At 39.8% G+C, this 21,978-nt stretch overlaps 1 protein-coding gene across 1 annotated transcript in view; it reads right to left on the bottom strand.

Annotated features, from left to right (window-relative positions):
- Positions 1-21,978, bottom strand: part of rbpjb (recombination signal binding protein for immunoglobulin kappa J region b) — a 51,219-nt gene that overhangs the window by 16,769 nt on the left and 12,472 nt on the right. Inside the window, exon 2 of the mRNA XM_008435485.2 lies at positions 4,229-4,267. Coding sequence (XP_008433707.1) covers positions 4,229-4,267 — 39 coding nt within the window. The remainder of the gene's footprint in view (positions 1-4,228; positions 4,268-21,978) is intronic.

Raw genomic sequence — 21,978 nt, 5'->3', positions numbered from 1 at the left:
TTCCTAAGTGGACAGTTTGATTTCACAGAAGTTTGATTTACTTGGAGTTATATTGTGTTGTTTAAGTGTTCCCTTTATTTTTTGAGCAGTGTATATATGTATATATGTAGTATATAAAAAAAAAACTAAGTCAGATCAAATCTGGTGTTTCTAGGATGAACTGGCTGATCGGCCGCCTCTCACTCGGAGCATCAAGTTGTGTCTCCTTTAGCGCAAAAGACGGAAGGAGAAGTGAGACAGTGACCAGCGCACACAAACCAACTTCCTGTGGAAAACTAGCGTGTAGACAAACATAAAAAAAAGAAAAAAAAAAAAAAGACATGTTCTTGAAATTTAGCATGCAAAATTAAAAACACGCATCCAGCTTTTTAAGCAAATTAAGCACAAATTGTTTATAAAGAACCCTTCCTATCCCCCCGCAGAAAGTATGAATCAAGTTTATCAGAGCAGAGCAAAAGGAAAACACAGAAAGTATCGCAAATAATCTGAAGCAATAGCAGAATGACAGGAAGGAGAGCTGTAATTTTTTTGGGGCTTCAAGGAAATTTGCATGTTTATTCTAAGAGAAGAAACTCCAGCAGAGGCAGAAGACGACAGAGGGAAGGGAAACAGAGAAAAGGAGAACAGATAAAACAAATAAAAAGGGGAAATGTACAAGAGGTGAGACCACCAAAAAAAAGTGTCAAAAACATACCAGTAAAAAAAAAACAACAAACAAACAAACAAACAAACAAACAAAAAAACAGAAGGACTGTGGTGTGTGTGTGGGCAAAAGTAAGTTAAATGAGTCTTGAGATGAAGAGGAGCAGACAAGGCATCTGGCTTTTCATCCGCAACAGCAGCTAAAGCAGAGTGGGACTGTCCCTGTCCTTCACTGCACCCCCCCCCCCCCCCACACACACACACGTAGAGAGTGAGCACCTTTTTACAGTCATACACAGTGAAAAAGCTCAACTAGCTTCAGAAGCCCCGCTGATTGAACCTCCCAAACCTTAACAGATTTTGAAACAAAAAACTGTGCTGAGCAAAAGGGGAAAACATTTTTAACATTTAACATTTTCAACACCAACTGATGTCAAAAGCAGTAGAGATTTTTCCTACATCAGTTTATTCGTCTATCGACTTGTGACGTTCTGCATCTGCCCAACCGACTGAGCTCAAGTATGGTGCAATTAGTGCCACAGCTATCCAGTATATTAGCAGTCTAATACTGTATTGAATAATCCCTTAATTTATTTGAGGGATTATTGTTGAGCTACCGGGGTACTTTTCCTAGAAAAATGGAGGTTGAGCTGCTAAACGGAGTTCTAAACATGCGAGGTGCAACTCACAGATTCAAACCCGCTGTAGCTTGTCCATCATCCCCCTCCTGCGGTTTAAATCCCATCCATAAAATGCCCAAGTAATGACCAGAGTTTTCTTTTTCATTAGCATGCAGAAATACAGAACTGCCCCTCCACCACCTGTTGCTGCACAGTGGCCGTTAGCTGCTTGAAAAAAAGAAGGCCACTATACTTTTCCCCTGTTACAATAGCAAATTTTGCTGTATGATAAATCCTCCAAAAAATGTTTGCAATAGACAATAATAATGTTTTGAAGCCATTTTAAAGTGATACAATTGCTATGGCATGATAATGTCAGTAAACTCTCAGATATCAATGGAATTTAACTACTACCAAATATTTAGCACTGGAACAGGAAGACATTCTAAATTTCCCAAACAAAAAACAAACAGAATGGATACTGAAGTCTATAGGAAAAAACATTTTGTAAAAAAAAAAATCTTTTTTATTTTTTAGGTGATCAATTGTAATTTTCTCCAAATACAAAGTTGTTATTTTATAAAAATACATAAGTAGTATTGTTCTTTAGGGGTTACCTAATGTCACAGTATCGTTTTTACCTCTAAGAGTCGTCTACAGTAGAGGGAGGGACCGGGTTGGTTGGTGTGCTTTTTTTGTCTGTCGGCCATATTGGATTTAACAAAAATAATTTCTTGCATTTGCAGCTGATGGCCAGTTGTTGATAGTGTGCTTTATGATGTGTCCTCTTCAGTGGTCTGTGTGCATTTATAACATACAAATCTACAAGAAAATGCCTTTTAGATAGCTGTCCACTGTAGTGACCAATATGCATGAAAGGGTTCAAATGTGTGTAATGATGTGAAATACTCAACTATAACTACAACAAAAAAGAAAGTTTTGACATGTTTTTGCTGTGACAGCTGGGTGATTCGTCAGGCAATCCACACCAACATAGCTGCGTAACTTCCACAGATCCCCCTTCACACAGTCACCTACAGATTCAAACCTGCAACCCTCTCTGTGGACTACAGACCCTGAAAAGGGATGATGCACTCTCTCTGAGGTCAGGGCTGATGCCAAACAGAAAGTCATCCAGCCCCGTATAAAAGTGGAAAATTGATGTAGCGAAACCTTTAGAAATGGGGAATTGAGAAGTAAAAAAAACAAAGAGCAGAACATCACGATGCACAGTGGTACAACCACAAGCAACACTTAAAGCGGACCGTTTTAGAGGGAAGAGAGAGAGAAAGAGCAAGCTCCACGTCTGTCATATTTTGGGCCATCAAAAAACCATCACATGAACCCAAGGGCCACTTGCAAGCCAGGGAACTGGCAGCACAGGAATAAAGAGGGGGACACATCAAAAGGTGCAGGGGCCCCATTTTTTTCTTTCTTTTTTTCCTCAAAACCCAAAGCGCGGCTGTTCCAGGCAACGTGCAACCCCTCAATTTCCTCGCCGAGAGCCATGTGCGAAGGCCGAGCACATGTGCGCACGCAAAACCCAATAACCTGTTCCAAATAACAAAGATGACAAGCAAAAAAAGCGAAACACATGCAAGCGCTTTGCAGCGAGCCGCAGCATCCGACAGCATGGAGCGCCGAATGACTCGCAGCGAACTGCAGGGCAAACGAAACGCTCCGAAAACCTGCAGCGGGGTCGTGCTCGACACTTCACGTTTTTAGAGCCGAAGACTGAGGATGGAGGAGAAGTCCCGGCTCTCGGGGTTGAATGTCCACAAACTGTGAGAAAGCAGCTCGTTTCCACGCAGGCTTATGAACAGGAAAGTCTCAGCGGAGATCAGACCCATAATCGATGGCGGCGGAGCAGCTGTGATGTGATACAACAGGGAACGACGGATAGACTGAGGATGGCTGACGGCAAAAGATGGTGCGAAGACAATCCGCCCGGAAACGCAGAAATGCACAGCAGACCTTACCGACATCACCAGAACTTCAGCGCCACGAAAAAGTATCAAAACCCCTTACATGGATTTTACTGGAAATTTATTTCATTGGGAAAAAATGGAGAAACTTTCACAAACACATTCTGAAAGAAAAAGCATCTGTTTTAATTCAGTCATCTTTAGTTTCTTGGAGAAGTTGAACCTCCACTTCAGCCAAAAGTCTTTTCCAGCCTCCATCAGCTTTTTATAAAAAAAACTCTTTCCCGTCTCTACTGAGAAAAAAATTAATTAAAAAAATCCCCACAGCATAACGGTGTCATCACTGTCTTCCCGTAGAGACACGCTGTGATTCAGGGTGACGTCTGGTGTCCAGTTTTGGTTTCATTTAACCAAAACATAATCTAGTACTCTGTAGCCTGATGCATCCTTTGCTACAAATAATCAAGTGTACACTAAAGGAGTGCTGTCGCTCAATTTTAGGGAATAAAATGTTTATTTTCCCATTTAAAAAGAACTGAATTATTTGTTTATTTGTATCTTTTAATGTATTTCTAATATAGTATAAAAAGGCTTAAGTGGTTAAATGAAAACCCTGCAGAACGTGCCAATTTTTTATTCGATTAATAATTTTTGTAGCCAATGGATTAACCAGAAAAACCGCTTAATCGATTAATCGTCGGAATAATCGATTAATTGTCTGTGTAATTGATTAATTGTCAGAATTTCAGATTAATCGATTACTAAAATAACTGGTAGCTGCAGTCCAAGCTTGTGTACGTCTACCACATAAAACCCCAACAGAATACTTTGAAGTTTGTGGTTGAAACCTGTCAAAATGGGGAAGAATTTTAAGCGGTTGGAGGCAGCACAGCCATTCTATCTTTAGATGAAATTCTGACCACACGCAAGTCACCAAAGACTTCAGTTTCCAAGCGGATGGAGGGACATATCAAAACACGAGAAATTAACGCACGTTACATACTGCAAGGGACAAAACAAATCCAGCAAAACATTTCTCACCTTGTTAGGCGCTGTGGCTGAGGGCGCTCCCCAAACTTCCTGCAGAGACACAAAGTGAGAAAGAAAAAAAACACATAAGTGGGTCAGTTATTAACCACGAGCAAACAAACGGTAAACACGGCAATACTAAGCGGCGCGTCTTTCCACGCACACAAAAATCCACCCACTCTGACCCTGATGGAGCGCATTTCCACAGAAGCAAGCGGGTCAAAGCGAGCGGAGGGTGGAGAGGTTGAATAGAAAAAAGACAAGAGGATACCGTTATAAAAACGTGCATGAAGCTCAGCCACATGCAGCAGATGGTTTAAGATTAGATTAACCTCTTTAGTGTTGCTCAGAAGATGCATCCACAAACTTAGCTTGGTTATCTGCACATCTAAACGGCCCCATGGCGGTGGCCTGGATGTTTGACGACTCTGTTCAGCGACTTGTTGGTGAACAAGTCGAGCAGCAGCCTTCTGGCTTTTTGGAAAAATCCAGAAATGTCTCACTTGATGAATTTACGACAGGGATTCTCGTTTAAAGGTTCATAAATTTCACAAGCACTGAGTCAACCTTAAGCATTTTGTAAACTAGACACCACAGGATGTGACAGGGCCCACAGACACAAGAGGAACTGGATGTGTTTCATCACTTTGGATTACTGAAAGATGCCAAACAGGCGTAAATCTCACCTAACAGGATGAGGGATTCAACTCTTCTGATGAAATCCACTCAACAGGGGCCAAGTCAGGTAACGTTTCTGAGTCCAGATTAACTTAAGCAGACAGAAACTATTGATTTACGCGCTTTAGAAATACATTGATGGACAAAGCAAAGTGAAAATCAAGAAATTTGGTGCTTATCTTGAGTACACAAGTATAAATCTGAAGTGTGTCTCTGGAGTACAGTTACTCCACTTTGGAGGGGGGGAAAAAAAAGTCTTTACTCTCCGAGTTTTAGCTTTAGTCTGAGCAGAGCTGATCTGAGCCTCTTCTACACTAGAATCACTCGAGAAAGGAAGTCTGACACACCAACTGAATATATTTTTGACCCTTTAGGCGTCCAAAAAAACAGAAATATCTAAGCTCCACCAGTAGGTAGAGATAAAGTCGATACAAACAACATTAAAGTTTTAAATTTCCCAAAAAATGATTTCCCCAAAAATCATTGCTTGTGTTCCCTTTGACTTGGTTTACCATTTCCTCTCAGTCGTTAACTTCTTCAGTTCACATTTGACATGACAAAGGAAAAGCCAATCAGGATGAAGGACGACCGATGTTGAGAAACCAGTTAAAATAGATCAGGTGTTGATCTGCAAAAATGAAGAATCAGACTCAAGAGTCCCTGCCCCGTCACTCTTACGAAGGCGACGTTGAACCAAACCATACATGGCAAACAACAAGCTGCATGTCTGCTCAACAGCTGACAGCAAAAATCCTGACTAAATATCAGCTTGTTAGAGTGGCGTTATTCTAGGAAGAACGACAAATGGGTAAGTTATTGCAGTTAGCACTGAAGAGTCTTCCCTGATGGTACGAGGACGTTCCAAGGTAACAACGCCAGAATTCATGAGGCTCAAACGGAGAGAGTCTGGACCTTCAACCTGTTCAGAATCCGTAGGGTTAACACCAGATGAAAATAAACCTTGTGACAGAAATGTTTCAAAACAATGCCACAGTGAACATGTGCTGTAATAAAAGGTTGTTTTTTTTTTTTTTTTAGCTTTTTGTGGTGACTTTTTTGGCAATGCGTCGCAGTTCTAAATATGAAACTATGAAAATTGGTCCTTTTTTTCTCTCAAACTTCTTAGATCAAAGGAATTGCATACAAATTTATGCCTGGACCAACGTAAGTTTTATCTTCAACAGTTAGTTTTTTTTAAAGATATTTGTTAATTAAACTAAAGCCACATATGTCCAGTCAATGAAGAGTTTAAGACCTGATTAAAGTCAAAATCTGCATGAGCACCCCCCACCGACCCCCACCACATGGGCATGTATGTAACCAAAATTGATCTCAGCTCAAAGTTAGGAGAGTTTTCTTTGTTAGTAAAGAAAAAAAAAAGAAAAACTGACCAACAGCATCTGCATGTAGCTGTCTGACCATTTTCCTCTCTCATTAAAACAAAACAAAAAAAACAAGATCGCCAACTTTGCACAGGCGAAATAGAAACTAGTAACAGTCAGAGGAGGCTGCGGAGAGGCATGCAGGGTTTTTCCTGTGGCGGGGCTCTACCTCTCAGCTAACTACTCATGAACTGTGGCCAGGTAGTTTTTTCCGGAATCAAGCTGACAAACACATAAACAAAAGACCTCGGTGCTGCTGCGACAGGAAGCAGAAAGCAAGGCCAAACCGCTGATAGAGTTAACATCAAAAAATGCTGCTGATCAGCTTCTCATCCACTCAAGACGTCGGGGCAGAAAAGCGGTTGGTATCGGCGTCGAATCTCTGAAGTTTGCCAGAAGCAACTGCATATTTAGAAGGATTCAGAGGAAACAAACGAACGGGAGAATGGCTGGATGTCACAAGCACGAACACTTTCTTATCTGCGTCAAAGATTGTTCACGAGCGTGAAACCGAGACATCTACCGAAGCCTTATCCTCTGCACAGGCTGCCTTTCATCTCTAGGCTCCGAGAGCACATGTGTTCAGCATGAATCAGTCAGTGAATGACCTACGAACGAAATAATTGCAATCTTATTTGTCTCATTTAGTTAAATTACAGCTTGTGCTACACCAGATGCAGAGGGTCGGTTGAAAAAAGAAAAATGCGAGTCCCACCTGCAGATGTTTAGCGGCGTTTCATTTCAGGCGAACCACCCACCTTCCAAGATCAGACAAACGAGTCGGTAAGTTTGGATTCGATTCTGATCGCGGCCGTTTGCATTTTTTTTTTTTTTTGTTGTGAACAACTATTTTAGCCCCAAAGCTAAAAATATCTTGACTCGTCATATTTTGTAATCTTATACGGACAAGAAATTTCAAATATTCAAATCGGTTGTAATATTCAAAAATTGCAGGGAAATATTAGACTTTCTGCATCCTCAGTCGCTTGTTTCTCGTGTAAGAGTCAGCTGCTGCAGGATATTAGAAAACTATTACAAACACAGTAATATTCAATTTTTTTCTTTCCGCTTTCGCTCTCATTTGTGCTTCCGTCACTCTGACCTTTGGGACCATGTCGTTTATGTCCAGTCGGAGCTAAATATTACATTTGTCGAGGAAAATCCAACCTTGTAACTCTAGGAAAACAATAACTATTGTGCTCCAAACAACCATTTGATTATTGAACATTGATGGCGATGCATCGTTCAGCTCTAACTGCAGGGTTACTCCAAAACGCATCGTTGCCAAGTGCCATATGAATCCATGAACCCAAACGGTCTTTTGGCAACATAAAAACTGAGCACACCGATATCGTGTTGATGTTTTGATAAACTGCTCAGGCCCATCTAAGACCTTAGTGGTGCAGCTGCTCATAAATAATGAAAACACAAAGATCTCAAACTAGATTTCCAGACACTCCGTTACGGGTTTTTGACATGCTCCTGCATTGTTTTCCTGCCTCTCTCGTGTATTTCCAGACCTTTCAGTCAGCCGAGTTAGAAAATCCCAGAAGCTGAACCAGTGATTTCCTAGCAGACGGTACAAGATATTCACATATGCTTAAAGAAAAAAGACGCACATGATTATGTTTTCTGCTGTCATTAAATGAGACCAAACGTGTTTTTTTTTTATTCCAGGTCAGTTTATGTTGCTTTCTGTAGACAAACATGAGAATGTATTTTAACAAATCATGAAAGCCCAGGTGATGTCAAGGCTTTGAAAGCTTCTTATTGATTCATAACATTCAAGCTAAATAAGAGAGGAGCCCATATCTACTACTGCTCTTTGAATACGAATGCACATCCACAGCGCCAGATGGGTAAATATTACATTTTATTATAAGAATTATTCAAAGCCGCTAATAGCAGTTTTACGGGTCGACAACGATTCTCTAAAAATCAGCGACGCGGAGACGGGAAGCATCATGAGTGAGAATATTAGTTCCAGTAATTTCAGCCTGAACTTTTGGGGGGAGGGGGGAGGGGGGGACGACGACTTTGAACTTGTCCATTAAAAGCTTGAGCCTTGATTTGGAAAAACAGCCCATCCAAGTATGGAACACCTACCGGTAATCAAGCACAGCTGCCGTGAGATTTATATTAAGAAAGTGAACCAAATAGCAAAATAAGAGCAAGCAGGAAAAAAAAGGGGGAGGAATAGAGGAAAACGGGACGAGAGAGAAACAGATATGACTTGTGCTTGAGCCAGATGATGGGAAAAGAGGTGGAATGATTATAAAGGAGGACAATCAATAAGGTTCCCACAGTGCAGCGCTGATGCCTCCACCGGCTAATAGATTCCAGACGGCTCTCTTATCTTCCATCAGCTCTCTTCTGAACATCACAGCACCTACTGCACGCTCCGAATGATGGAAGAAGGGATTACTGCTGGGAGCGTGATGTTTAAGGCAAAATAAGGGAATAATGCGTGAATGGGAGGGAAGAGGAAAACATAAAATACAGATACATTTATGTGAAAGTTGTTTTTTTTTTTCATTACAAGTTTCCACTTCCATGTTTAGGTGATTTTATTCAGTGATATATTAAAAAAAAGGTGAGCATTAAGATAGAAGCGGTAGGATATAAAGTGAGATCATCGCTTTCAACTTGTGACATGCGCTTTTTGGTTAGCCAGTTCTGTGAAAAACCACAGTCCACACTTCTCTTCACCTCCACAAACTGACTTTAGCACATCAAGTCGAAACACAAAACACCAAAAAACAGAAGAAGCCCGAATGCAGGAAACCACAAAAAGGTAGAGCTACATATGTCAGGGGCAAGACATTCTCACTGTTGCATCAGCACTTCTCCAGCCTGCGCCTCAAACATGCAGCAATGTCTCGCTGCTAACTTCGGCAAACAGCGGGTCCTAGAGCCTCGGCTTTAGTCTTCTTAAAAAAAAAAAAAAAAAAAAAAAAAAAAAGCCTCATTATACGAGCTGTCGAAATTAGGAATCGGGCAGAAAAAAAAACCTGACAGTCGTTCGCGGAAAACGTTGAACCGTTTCCTGCATCTCCTCATACGATGGCACTGATTCCAAGAAGCAGAAGAAAGGAGAGGAAAGACGCAGATCATTCAGCTGCCAAACAAAACGTTTACTCATCATAGTTAAGAATACATTAGAGCCACACACTGCATAAAGGATATTTCTCTTCGCTGTGTCAAATAAGGTTGCTTATTTTAGTAATCGATTATTCTGATGATTACTCGATTTTTCATTAAACCACTTTAGCCTCTTTTATGCAACAGAAATAAATTATTTTTTAAAATAAGAAAACAAACATTGTATTGCCTAAAATGCAACAACACTGAACTCCTTTAGTGATTTTGAACGACGTGAAGCTGAAAAACTGTGCCATGTATTTATTATTTCTTAACTTAAATGCAAAATGTATGTATATTTTGTACAATTTTGGCTGAGTTACTGCTCTGAATGTTATTTCCAGCAAATGGCCTTTTTAAGCATTTGTGCTGTTACTAAATTAGATGATGATTATTTGAATAATCGATTAATCATGATTAATCGTTCCAGCCCTAGTGTCAAACATAAAATCGGACTAAACTTTTAATTTTTTAGGTCAACTGGGATTACAAAGCCTGTTTTAATTTAATAGAATAATCGAAGAAGATGATGAGCTAGGTTTTTAGACTGCCTTGCGAACAAACATGTCTTACTCAGAAATTTTCTTTAAGACCAACGTCAAGGTTTCATGATGGCCGCCCTGAAGCCTTGGCTTTGCTGTTCTTTAGCCGCTTTGTGTCTGATCTGGCTATATCTTAAGGGTCACCAATGACCTCAAGAACCTTTTGTGACCCAACTTTAACTTCCTGGCTGAGGTTTTGACATGTTGCTCAATACTCCCACACAGTTTTCTTTCCCCATGATGCCAGTTCCTCCTGCAGCGAAACGGCCCACACCATGATGCCTCCACCCCCGTACTTTACAGCTGGCCTGGAAGTTCTTCCTGTTTCCTCTTTCACAGTTTCATCAAACTACAGCATGCTATCGCATTCGCAGATACAGCTGAAACCTCATACAACTCGAAGTAAACCGTCCCCTCCCCCAAAGGCAGCGAGGCAGAGTGAGTAGTAGTCAGGCTCTGATTACCACAAAGCAAAACAAGGAATATAGGCTGAAACAGAGACAAACCTCCAGTCATGTAGAAATATGAAGTGACAAAATTTTTTTTTCATCTAGTTAGGATATTATACGTTGTCGTTAGAGGTGTGCCGATCGATCGGTCACCAATCACAATCGGCCGATTTTCGTGAAAAAGTGCATGATCGGTGATCGGCTCTTGTTGCCGATACCGATCACCTGCATCTCATTTCGCABYCTGCCTGTGCAGCTGGTCTCCTCTTTCCTTCACACTGCGCAAACGCGCAGCAACAAATCCTAAGCGATGTGGAACTATAACGCACTGAGTGAATGGGGACGTTTGCGTGTTGTGGCGGAAAATTGAAGCACGTYAAAATGCATCAACACAACAAAGCTAATACGACATAAAAACAATGCCATACTTGACGGAGTTCGGCTACATCGAGGCTCACTGCAGTAAAAAAGACATACGGTGGATCAGATAGCAGGTAAAGCCGCGCACAGCTACAAACACTCACCCGGATTAGCATGATGGTCAGAAAGCCAAACAAATAACCTGCAAAATTATTTAAGTCTTCGAGCTGCGATGTGGTTCTGCTCTCGCTGTTGAACCGCTGCTACGCGCTACAGGTAGTAATATTTCACAGACRGAGCGCCGCTTCTGCTCCACCTGGTAGTGACTCTCACACCGAACCTCTGTTTAAAGCCGCAGCATCTAACCTAAAAAAATACATTTTACATACGTATTAAAACTTTCGCTGTCCTAACATGAGACAGATAATCTCTAAAAAAATAATCGATCTCCTCGCTCTGCATAATTACTCCGCTCAGTCAGAAACAGCCACTCACAACTAGCAGTAATCAGCTAGCCGTCATGCTATCAGGAAGTTTTTATGCAGTAACTCTGGATTTGTTTATTGTAATGGATCCTGTACTTGCCTTTGAATGTTAAGTTTTATACTTTAATTTTTTTTGGAAATGTTGAGAGGTTTTATTTTGGCTCTTTGCATTATTTAGCCTCTTCAGAGCCTTCATATGTTATCAGTCTGTTAAAGATAGTATTACCGATAGCAGTACAAAATGCACAATGCCCGATTTGTTTAGTTTTCTTCTTGGAAAAAGTTATTAAAAACAAGTTTTTGTCTAAATTAAGGTAAATTCATGGTTCTTTTTTCCACATAATGTAACCGGTAGTGTTTATGATAAAAAAAAAAAAAATAATTATGTGATCGGTATCAGTGATCGGCTCTCATGGGTGATCGGTATCAGTATCGGCAGGAAAAAACCTGATCGGCACATCTCTAGTTGTCATTTTTGACTTCGTGTTTGTAGTAAAACAAGCAGAGTACAGCGAGCAAAGCTTGACTGAATCAATATTAAACAACCAAAAATGTTTTCAAAAGTTCTGTAAAGTGAGAATTTTGGTTTCGGACAGAAATTTTAAAACTCTGCCCTGTCAAAGAAACAGTGACGCTTAGCAATTCAAAGTGAGCAAAATATTCAACATTTAATCTGTGAAAATAATAGACATAAGACATAATGGTAAATACGGTGATAATGTAAACATTTGTATAATGGAAAAAAAACTTTTTTTTTCTCATTTCTGTTTGAAATGGTCAAACTTTGGTTAAAAAACTGCTGGATTAGTAAAGAATTTTAAAAATGGCCAGAACAATTAAAAAATCCCCCTTTCAGTTTTTAGGACATGCAAATATCAACAGCTTCAGTTCATATTTATCACAAAAACCACAAAATGAGTTTTTGTTACTATGGCAACTTATTCATCCCAGTATATGGTGAACAATATATAATAGAATAATAAAAAAAACACGTTTGAATTGAATGTAATTTTCATTCCTCACTCCAAGATCAGAGCATAAACAAAGTGATGCTGTCAACATTACTCTCTGGACGCAGCTCTGTAGGACAACAGGAAGAGTTCATTGCGTTTTAGCAGGTAGTGGGAGGAACTGGTGGCTGTTATGAGTCAGACTCTGATTTTATGCTAAGATGTGTTTGAAGGAACAACAATAAAAACCTTAGAAGACGAGAAAAACGCACCAAATGTCCTCTGCTGTCATGTCATGCGTAGATGAAAAACTCTTAAAAATTCATGGCAAAACAGACATGCGGCGTCGCTCTGGCAGGTGTTTTATACTGAACAGCTTTAAATTATTAAACAAGGGATCATTTCATGAGTTGGAAATGTTTCCATTTCACCAAAACATTTACAACAAGGATGCAGGGAGAAAATTTTGCGCCCTGAGCACTTAACAGGAATCTGCTGATAGAATCCACACGGCTTACGTCATTTAATTCCAATCTAATGTTTTTCTGTTGAATACTTTTAGGAAGTGCATCTTTTTTGTACACGGATGTTATCGTATGGTCTACACCAATCACGAGGAAGTCTGTTGACACACTAGTTGTGCAACACACGTTCATTGACAGCCGTGACTAAAAAAAAGTTTGACACAAAAGGTCATTGCTAACGACAGAGGTCCTAAGAGTGCAATATCCAAGTATAATACTGGAAAATTGAGTGGAAGGAAAACCTTTGGTATGAAAATGAGCTAAATGATCAGGCATAGCCACAGACTTGTGAGGATTGAGAAACAAAGCCTAAAGAGCTTGGTTGATGACTTACAAAGCATAACTCAGCAATGTCTTAACCTATCCTACTGAAATAAATTAACTGCTCCTGAGCACTGCAGTGGTATAAAAATGGCCATAAAAAAGTAATAGGAACACCATCTTGTCAACTGACCAACCAGTCGAATTCCTAACAATCAGATCATTTTGTTCTTTCCAGTCGACACGTCACAGTTAAGCAATCAATCCATACAATCACAAAAACAGCTTCAAAGTCAGTCAGTTTCATTATCAGTAAAATATTATCATTTCTTTTACACTTAGAAGTGAACTTGCTGACATGTAGGTAAAACTTTGCCATCAATGTCAGGGTTTCCCCCAGAAAAGTTTCTAAATCCGATCGTAGTCCGCTGGATGACTGGCATTTTTTTTTTTTTTTTGAGTTAAAAAAAATATTTAAAGTTGACAGGAAATTTGAAAATATCACTTGATAATTGTGTGTTCTTGGAAGATTAATACCCGAAGTCCAACTATAACGTTTTAAAAACGGGGCAAACATTAAAATAAACTAAAAATAAATAAACAATGCTAAGCCTGGTGGGGGCGCAAGTAAAGCCTGGTGGCCCACCAGGATTATAATAATCTGGGGGAAAACCATGAACAGCAGCAAAAAAAAGACAACAAATCTACATAAACCCAAACTGAACATACAAAATACTTCTCCTTTGTCTATTAAGTGGGCTTTTCCTGTTGTGAAATGAGGTGTGTGCATTGTTTCAACTGGAACAACTCTGTCCTCCTCTACTCACAGTTAGTCTTCGGTTCAGGTAGAAATTAACAAAAAAGATCTTAATTTTTTTTAAATAAACAACAAATGCTTTTAATAGTTTTGCTTTGTGTAAAAATGCAGATGTGTGTAGGAGGTATGCTGCCACGCTGATCACCACAAAGTGTAATATCCAGACCAGACTGCGTAAGTCATTTAGATCATCTCCAGTTCCACTTCACTAAACACTACAAAGACCTTGATCTTCATCGACATTGGGACACAGCGGTAAAAACCCTTCTCCCCATTTGACTCGAGTTGCTTTTAACACTTATTGTGTCACAGCGTCGTACGGTGGGCTGAAGTGACTCAAGGTGAGAGTATGACCTCAGCAGCCTTGCCTGCAGATGAAATCTCAATCAATGGTTTCTGTGAAGCCGAGGCTCTTCAAATAATCTGCGGTAACTTGGCTTTTCTGTTTGACTAATACTATAAAAACCTACATGCAGAAAGTAAACACAGCCCTGTGTCCTTTAACTACACAAGTGGGAGATGAAAGAAAAGGATGGTCTGAGTTAGACGAGTCTCTGACAAGAATCAACATTTTGATATCAATCTTCAGCAGGCACGTGCGGGTTCTTCCTCCCTGGTGCCATTTTGAGGTTTTGGGGGGGTTTTGTACGCGTGCGTGTGTGTGTGTGCGTGCGTGTTGTCACGTCTGTGCCACTCAATCATAAGGTTTACCAATTAATAACTTCCAACTCTGAGTTTATCCTAATGTAACCAAAAGTATTCTATATACTTTACAGACAATTTGAACCACAGCAGATGGTTTGAACCACAGCATATATGGGAAGCCATATGTGCCACAATTCAATAAATCAAAATGTCCCAAAATTGATATTTATACATGTGAAAATTTTATTAAAACTGCAGATGCATTTGTAAACATTTTTATTTTCTTAATCCAAATAAATATAAAAGCAAACATTTGAATTATGTTTTTTTTATTCTATGGCTCGTGATATGGATTTATTTAATCTCTCCACCTTAGAAAAACTAAATCTCTCAAAAATCCTAACACTATATTAGAAAAGTGGTGCTAGTCCTGCAGAACTATTTTGATCTTTAAAGTAAAGTCTGCAGCTAAGTTTGAGATTAACCAGTCGTATACTATTAGGGTTTATGTGGTGAAACAGCAACAATATAAATTATTTTATATGCAATTAACTTGTGGAATCTGCTACCACGTCTCCTAGGTAAGTGAACTCTGCTGAAATGCATTTCACCACTGAATTTCTCAGCTAAATTTTCCTTCATGATTCAATCTTGCTTTATTAAGAACTTGTAAATGTAATGATTCATGAAAGAAAATTATATAAAAATAAAAACAAGCAAATATTTGAAAAGCCTCGGTCGCTGAGTGTGCGCATCCTTTGGTGACAACTCAAAGACAGTAAAAAAAAAACAAAAAAACACAAACTTCAATGCACCTTTCTGATTTTTGCATAATAGATCAGCATGATCTGGTGAATAACTATAAGGTTTAAAGAAAATGATGTATTGTTTTTATATGTATGACACAAATAAAAATCTGGAAAGAGAATTTAGCTCCCTTTACGTCTATTGACTTCCATAAATAAAGTCCACTGTTCTGTAAAAACCCATGCATAATTTTCCTTCTACATCACAGTTATTCACTGCTTTGTGTTGATCCGTCATATATAATACAAATCAAAATACGAAGCAGTTTGTGGGTGCAACCTGAAAAACAAAGTGGAAAGGAGTGTAAATATGTTTTTATGGCACTCGATACATTCCAGATGAGCTCGACGTTAGCTCAAAGTGCGACAGCGGTGTGTGTGAGGTGAATGAAGAATGGTGTGTGGGATTAGGGCCACAAAAAAGGGTGTTTGGTTTCAGCCTGAAGGGTGATGGTAGATATCAAAGCTCCACTGAGCAGCACTACATCTCATTATCAACATCAACGAGCAACACAGTCACAAATATATGAAATTAACTCTGAACAAGCTACTCGTTTACAGCTATTTACCGGGTTAAGTGTGGAAAAATAAGGTCCTCATAACTAAAGCAATTCTAACCTGTTCAATTTAAAAAGTAGTAAGTAATTTTATTCATCAAAAATAACTTTCAGTGCTAGTTTGTTCAAAATTTCAAAAAGTAAATATGACCAAAGAAAACACATTTTGACTAGTTTTTACTTAGTGGAAATGAATACGACTTGTTGCAAAAGTAAAAATAAGTGATTTTATGATATAAGAGATGAGCCGATTGGGCTCTTCATGGCAAACACAGATGCAAAAATGTTCTTTGAGGTCTTACTATCCAGATTTGATCTGTCAAGTTTCCGTTTTTTCTTTTTTTCTTTAAATAACTTCAGCACATTAGAGAAAAACCACAAAAAAGTGCTGCTGTTTAGAGTCCAACAGAAGATAATTAGCAGAGTTTTAGAAGAAGAAAAAAGGACCCATGTATAAGCTGTTGGTTGATGAACTTATTATTTTATTAAAAATTGTAGTTTGAATGAGCATAATGAATAACAGCTGAATGGTACTTCGTCAACGATGACATTCCTGACAATACGGAAGAATACAAAGGCGATTATAAAGAATAACATGCATAAATCTGAAACTGAACAGACTAGTTTTCAGAGATGACAAAAAGAAACCTGTGAGTTACCGACATCCGTCATGATGCAGATATGACGGCAGAATCAGAACACAACCGGGGTCACTCGGTTCATGAATTATTAAAAAAACAGTCCTCTAAAATGGGTTGCCTTGTAGGGCCTACTCATCCCAACCCGGTCCCAAGACAAAAAATCTGCAGCATCTGAAAGGCAAGAACAGGCTGAGGTTCAGATGCTGTTCCTACGTGTTCTTAAAGCTACCCCGAGTCAGCGGAGTGAAAAAAAAAAAAAAAGAAAGAAATGCGTGGAAACAACAAGTCTCACCAAGCAACTCGATGTGCGTGTCAGTGAAAGAAATTTGGAAATTGGAGCCTACTGGCTGCATTAGTCCTGGCAGTCTGTTGAGAAATACCTGCATACTGATGTCACAGCTTCAAACGCGCACACACACACACACACACTGCTGCACAGCTCTAACACACTTCAAGCATAAACAACAGGCTTTTCCTATAATACACACACACACACTTCCTCTGCAGCACTGAGTTTTTTTCTGTGTAGCTTACAGCTAGTGTGTTTCACACACACACACACACACACACACACACACACACACACACACACACACACACACACACACACACACACACACACACACACACACACACACACACACACACACACACACACACCTTAAAGGCAGAAGTTTAATCATTAAGAAAAAAAAAACACAAAAAAATGAATAACTTCTTATTCGAGTCAAATCTGGATTCAAATTTTGAAAGCAGGGTGCAAATGAGGACAAAGAAACGGATATAAATAAAGGAGGAGGAGTGGACAGACACTCCCCCAGACAGTAACGGGGAGATTGCTGGAGCTGGAGGCTCGCTCTGTGCTTGGCACTGCTGCCTTGGCAAGTGCCAACAGTTTGTAGCAGCCTGCAAGGGCCGAGGAGGGCAGAGCTGCTACAAATGTTGCGAGAGTCTTGCCTCTTAGCAAAGTCATGGCTGAATATTTGCATACAGAGAAAAGGAAGTAGCAAACACATTTTTTTTTTTTTTTATAATAAAATGCTTTAGAATTAGTGACCTAAAGCTGAACCCTCACCACGCTAACACCGTGCTACTGGCTGACCTGAGGATTGCAATCATTCGAGTTGGAGCCATTCTGCTTTGCCAATTTCTTGTTAGATACTTTTGGATGGAAAATGAAGAAATTACAACATCATTGCCAGTTATTCATAAGGCATATTACATCTATTTTTATGTAATCTCTACAAAACTGAGAGCAAAGATGATGTTTGTGGAGGTTGATGTATCTGATGAACCTTGACCAGTTGACCCTTGATCTGAGTAAACCAAGGAAAATTTGTTCAACTTTCCACCGTTGACCAACTGATTTTTAAATCAACGATCTTTGCTGGTGTCAAACGCAGCTTTTCATGGAAAATGTGGCCAAAACTATCATGGAAAGGAGAGAGTTAAAAAACAAAACACACTCATCTGGAACAGGACTAAAAAGATCTTGGGATTAGGGCTGAGCAATATGGCCGAAAAATGTATCATGATATAAGCATTTAATATCAGTCAGTATCGATATTTTTTAGTTTGTTGTTAAATATCCAAAATGCTACCAAGCTAGTGACGTGACCGTTCCTCTTTTGTCCACAATCATCTCTTGAGCTGTTATGCCTACTTTCTCCTTTCGCTCCACTCCAATCTCTCTTTATTTTTATACAGCTATGTGGCACGGTGTCAAAACATGAAACTGCTCACTGGGTGTGCACTGTGTGTACAAATGCTGTGGGTCGCTAACTGTCTGCAATCTGTTGAGATTTCATAGTGAAGCATACCGATTGCCTACATTTCTCGTAACAAATTCCTAAATTTCCCACAATTCTAATGGGTACTTGCATTTTTGATGATGTAGTCAGGTGCATAGCCCCATTTCTTCTCCACCAGGGCAGCCAGCTCACAAACGTTAGCGCTTCACAGAGAGCGCAAGTCACGCTATGCATACTTCCAACTGGTTGGACCGACTCAACATTATCAGCTCTGTGTCGCATATGAACAGTTTGACGTGAACGCCGCTTCTTGACGAGCAGTTTCCTGTGCGAGTCAGTTCGACACAAAAAGTACGCATCCGTGGTTGTAAAGATTTACCTTTGCGGATGTCTGCTTTGCATCAAACATTGAGTCCACACGGAGTTCAGCAAGGCCCAGTATGTTGGGAGCAACATGAAATTGTTACTCTACGTTATACAAGGTAACCAAATAGCGAGTAAGTTAGTTTATGCCACTGACCTTTCTTAGCTGGGTCAAAGGCCGAGAAGCCTTTCCACTCCCTGCATCCCTGTTGCATCCCAATGTAACACACAGCTAGTGTGTTACATTAGCTGTAGGGTAACACACTCAGGTTCTCTGATCCAGAATCTCTATGAGGCTCAGTGACTTTATTGAATAGTCCACCAGATGTATTTTCTATTCCTATTCATCTTGTGTATCGCGATGGATATCGTTCTATTGCCCAGGCCTACTAGTGTGTCTCTATTAAGGTTACAGCAACGTGGTGCCACAAAAGATAAAGTTAAATGTCCTTCTTCTCAAGACTTAAAAATGATTAAGTGATCAGAATCTCAATTTTTCCTTGAATATATCGAAAGTGGTACGGTGCTGCCGATGAGCCGACAGACCCTCAAGGTTGAGTTACTGCAGATGGCGGAGGTCTTAGGTGCCCAGAGACGTCCCCACCAGGGGCAGGATAAAAGGCAGCGATCAATGCTGTGTGTGTTTGTGTGTGTGTGTGTGTTTGTGTGTGTGCAAACGTGGGTGGGTCACGACGCCCTGCACTCAAAAGGCATGCACATACACACAAACTGCTCCATCTGTCTTTGACATGGGAGAGCTTAATGACAGAGGCAGCAAAGCCCAGAAGAAAAAAAAAAAGAGGTCTCCTCGTCCTTCTTTCCTCTCTTCCTTCATTTTCCTTCCCTCCGCCTCTCCCCCTCTTGACCACACTCTCCGACATCAACCCTCCATATGGAGCACTCAGGACAGACTTTTTTAAATACTCATCTTGGCCTGGCACACAATCAATAAGACCTCTAGACGCACGCTCACTTGCACACCAACTCCACGCTTTAATGAGTGTAATCTGGCTCCGGGGCTGGAACAAGTAGAAGCTCCGCTGCTCGTGCAGCGTATACGCTCTGGAAATAAAGTAATGACATTTCCAGTGCGCGCCGTTTAGCCAACCTGCACTTGCACATAAACACAGCACCATTCATTAATTTTTTTTTTTTTTTTTCGCGAAGCCCAAAGTGTATAGCGACCACAACAAGATGCTCAAGATTAATTTTCCACAGAAACCACCAACAATAACAGCGCCTTGAACAATTCTATATATTCTATTCGGATTTTGAGTGATAAACCAACACAAAGTATAGCATAACAACGAAGGGAGACAAAGGTTTTAATTTGAATCTTTGTCTCAGACGAGAAAAAAATAGTAGTAATTTCATCTATTTCCGCAAAGGTGTGAAAATCCCCCTGTTCTGCTACCTTGAGAGAGGGCTGGTTTCTCAGTCGCCCATTTCACCCAATTGTTGCCCTATAGAGATTATTTGGGCAACAAAACAAAAACCAAAATCTGTATCGGCCAAAATCGGAATGAGAGGTCAGGCTTTTTAAACGTCGGTGATGCTGTAGAAAGTACATCAAGAATACGTCTTCAGTAGGTAGAAACATTTGTTGCAATCTCCGCTTCAAGGCTTTTGGTGTATATCTTAAATACATTATATTTGGATTTAGGCCTTGACTAACTGGGCAATGTTAACACATTGTGTCATTCCATTGTTTCTGTGCCTGGATGTTAAGGGTTGAGGTCTTGCTGGAACGTGAATCTACGCCGTAGCCCTGGACAGCCTCTTGCAGGTGTTCAACTCTGTTATTTTCCTCCTATGAATTCTCACCAGCATCTCTCTTCTAGCTGATGAGAAATGTATAACCACCAGATTTTACTGTTGGTGGGTTCAGGAAGGTGTACAACTTTGGTCTGACCTCACCAGAGCACCTTCTTTCACGTTTGCTGACTTGTGAATCATTTGTAGAAACTGCAAACTGGACTTCTTATGGCTTGAAAATTGTCCTGTCAACATATTCTTGCAACCAAGATGTGGATCTCTGCAACTCCTCAACAGTGACCTTATAGGCTCCATGTAGTGACTAAAATGTAAAAAAGTGCAAGGTCATGAGTGTTGTACTTCCAAAAGAACTCACTTACTTAATCACACAGGTGTGATTAAAATACGCGACACAGGTCTGCAGGTGCAACAAAGTATGCCAGAAGAAGGTGTACTTGTTGGTTGCCCTAAACCATGTGCCACTGCTATATTCAAGTATCATCATGTATAGTTTTGCATGATTTTAAAGTGCAGCATGCCTTCAGGCTCCACTCAGGTTTCAGAAAATACACTTCCTATTCAGTCATGGTGCTGTTGAGAAGTTTTCAACTGATTTGCCTTGGGTAAAAAAAGAAAAACAAATCAATAGCACAATGGCATCAATGTGCAGAGTAACGGCACTTCTCTTCCAACAGGGACTTAGTTTAAAGTCGGGCTGAAAAGTGTAACTTTACTTGCATCTGTTTTAGGCAACACCTTCCCATCTTTCATTAATTTCAAACATTAAAAAAAAGCTTCTTTCAACTTTCTTCTTGCATAATATCAACTTTATCACTAAAAAGATTGTGTTTATTTCGACAAAACTATGTCCAGTCTTGAGGGATAGCTCTTATGCAAGCAACTGTACACCAAGTATAATTAACAAAATATCCAGTTAAAGCAAAGAAATGTTAAGTCACTAAATGACCACCATGATCCTGGGCTCCAAAAGGGTTTCTCTCAAATTACCCACAATAAAAAGCAGAGGAAAGTGGAGATCATAAAAAATATGGTACGCACTCTCTAAAAAGAGCAATAAGGATCAGAGCAGAGCCAAAAAAAGGGGGAAAGAAGGACATTTATAAAAGTAGACTTTTTGGGAGTTTTCTAATATAGAGAATTCAAAAGTGTTTGAAAGTCAACAGTATTGATCTTCAAAAGTAACTTCTGCTGAACATTTTTGCTTTAGAAGAGCACTTTCCAAACATTTTTGAGTTGCATCTGAAACGGCAAATTACATAAAACATTTAAACCTCTCATCTTGTCGTTTACCCAGAGATTAGATCATGTAACCCTAAGAGAAGATAAAAGCAACTGGAGACTTTTCCTTCGTTTACAGTCTCCATCAAAAGTATTTTTTCTGAAAAGAACAAGCCATTTCTTACATTCTCAAAAATGTATAAAATGTTTTTGAATGTCCTTCATAAAGTGCGCTCTACAGCGAAAACTAGACAAAATATTAATACCTTACTCCAACTACGATGCAAAATTGTTAAGACAGAGTGGATTTCTTGGACTCGTTTTGCTGCCTCAGGACCGACCGTGACAACCAACAATTGTTAAGTTGAACAATAATTACTCTGTATACTCAAATAATCTATTACCAAAGGAGGATA

Source organism: Poecilia reticulata, linkage group LG18 (genome assembly GCF_000633615.1).
Source record: "Poecilia reticulata strain Guanapo linkage group LG18, Guppy_female_1.0+MT, whole genome shotgun sequence".
In the NCBI taxonomy this organism is placed as follows: Eukaryota; Metazoa; Chordata; class Actinopteri; order Cyprinodontiformes; family Poeciliidae; genus Poecilia; species Poecilia reticulata.
Note: the sequence above shows the minus strand (reverse complement) of the source record. Positions and strands in the feature narration are given on the sequence as shown.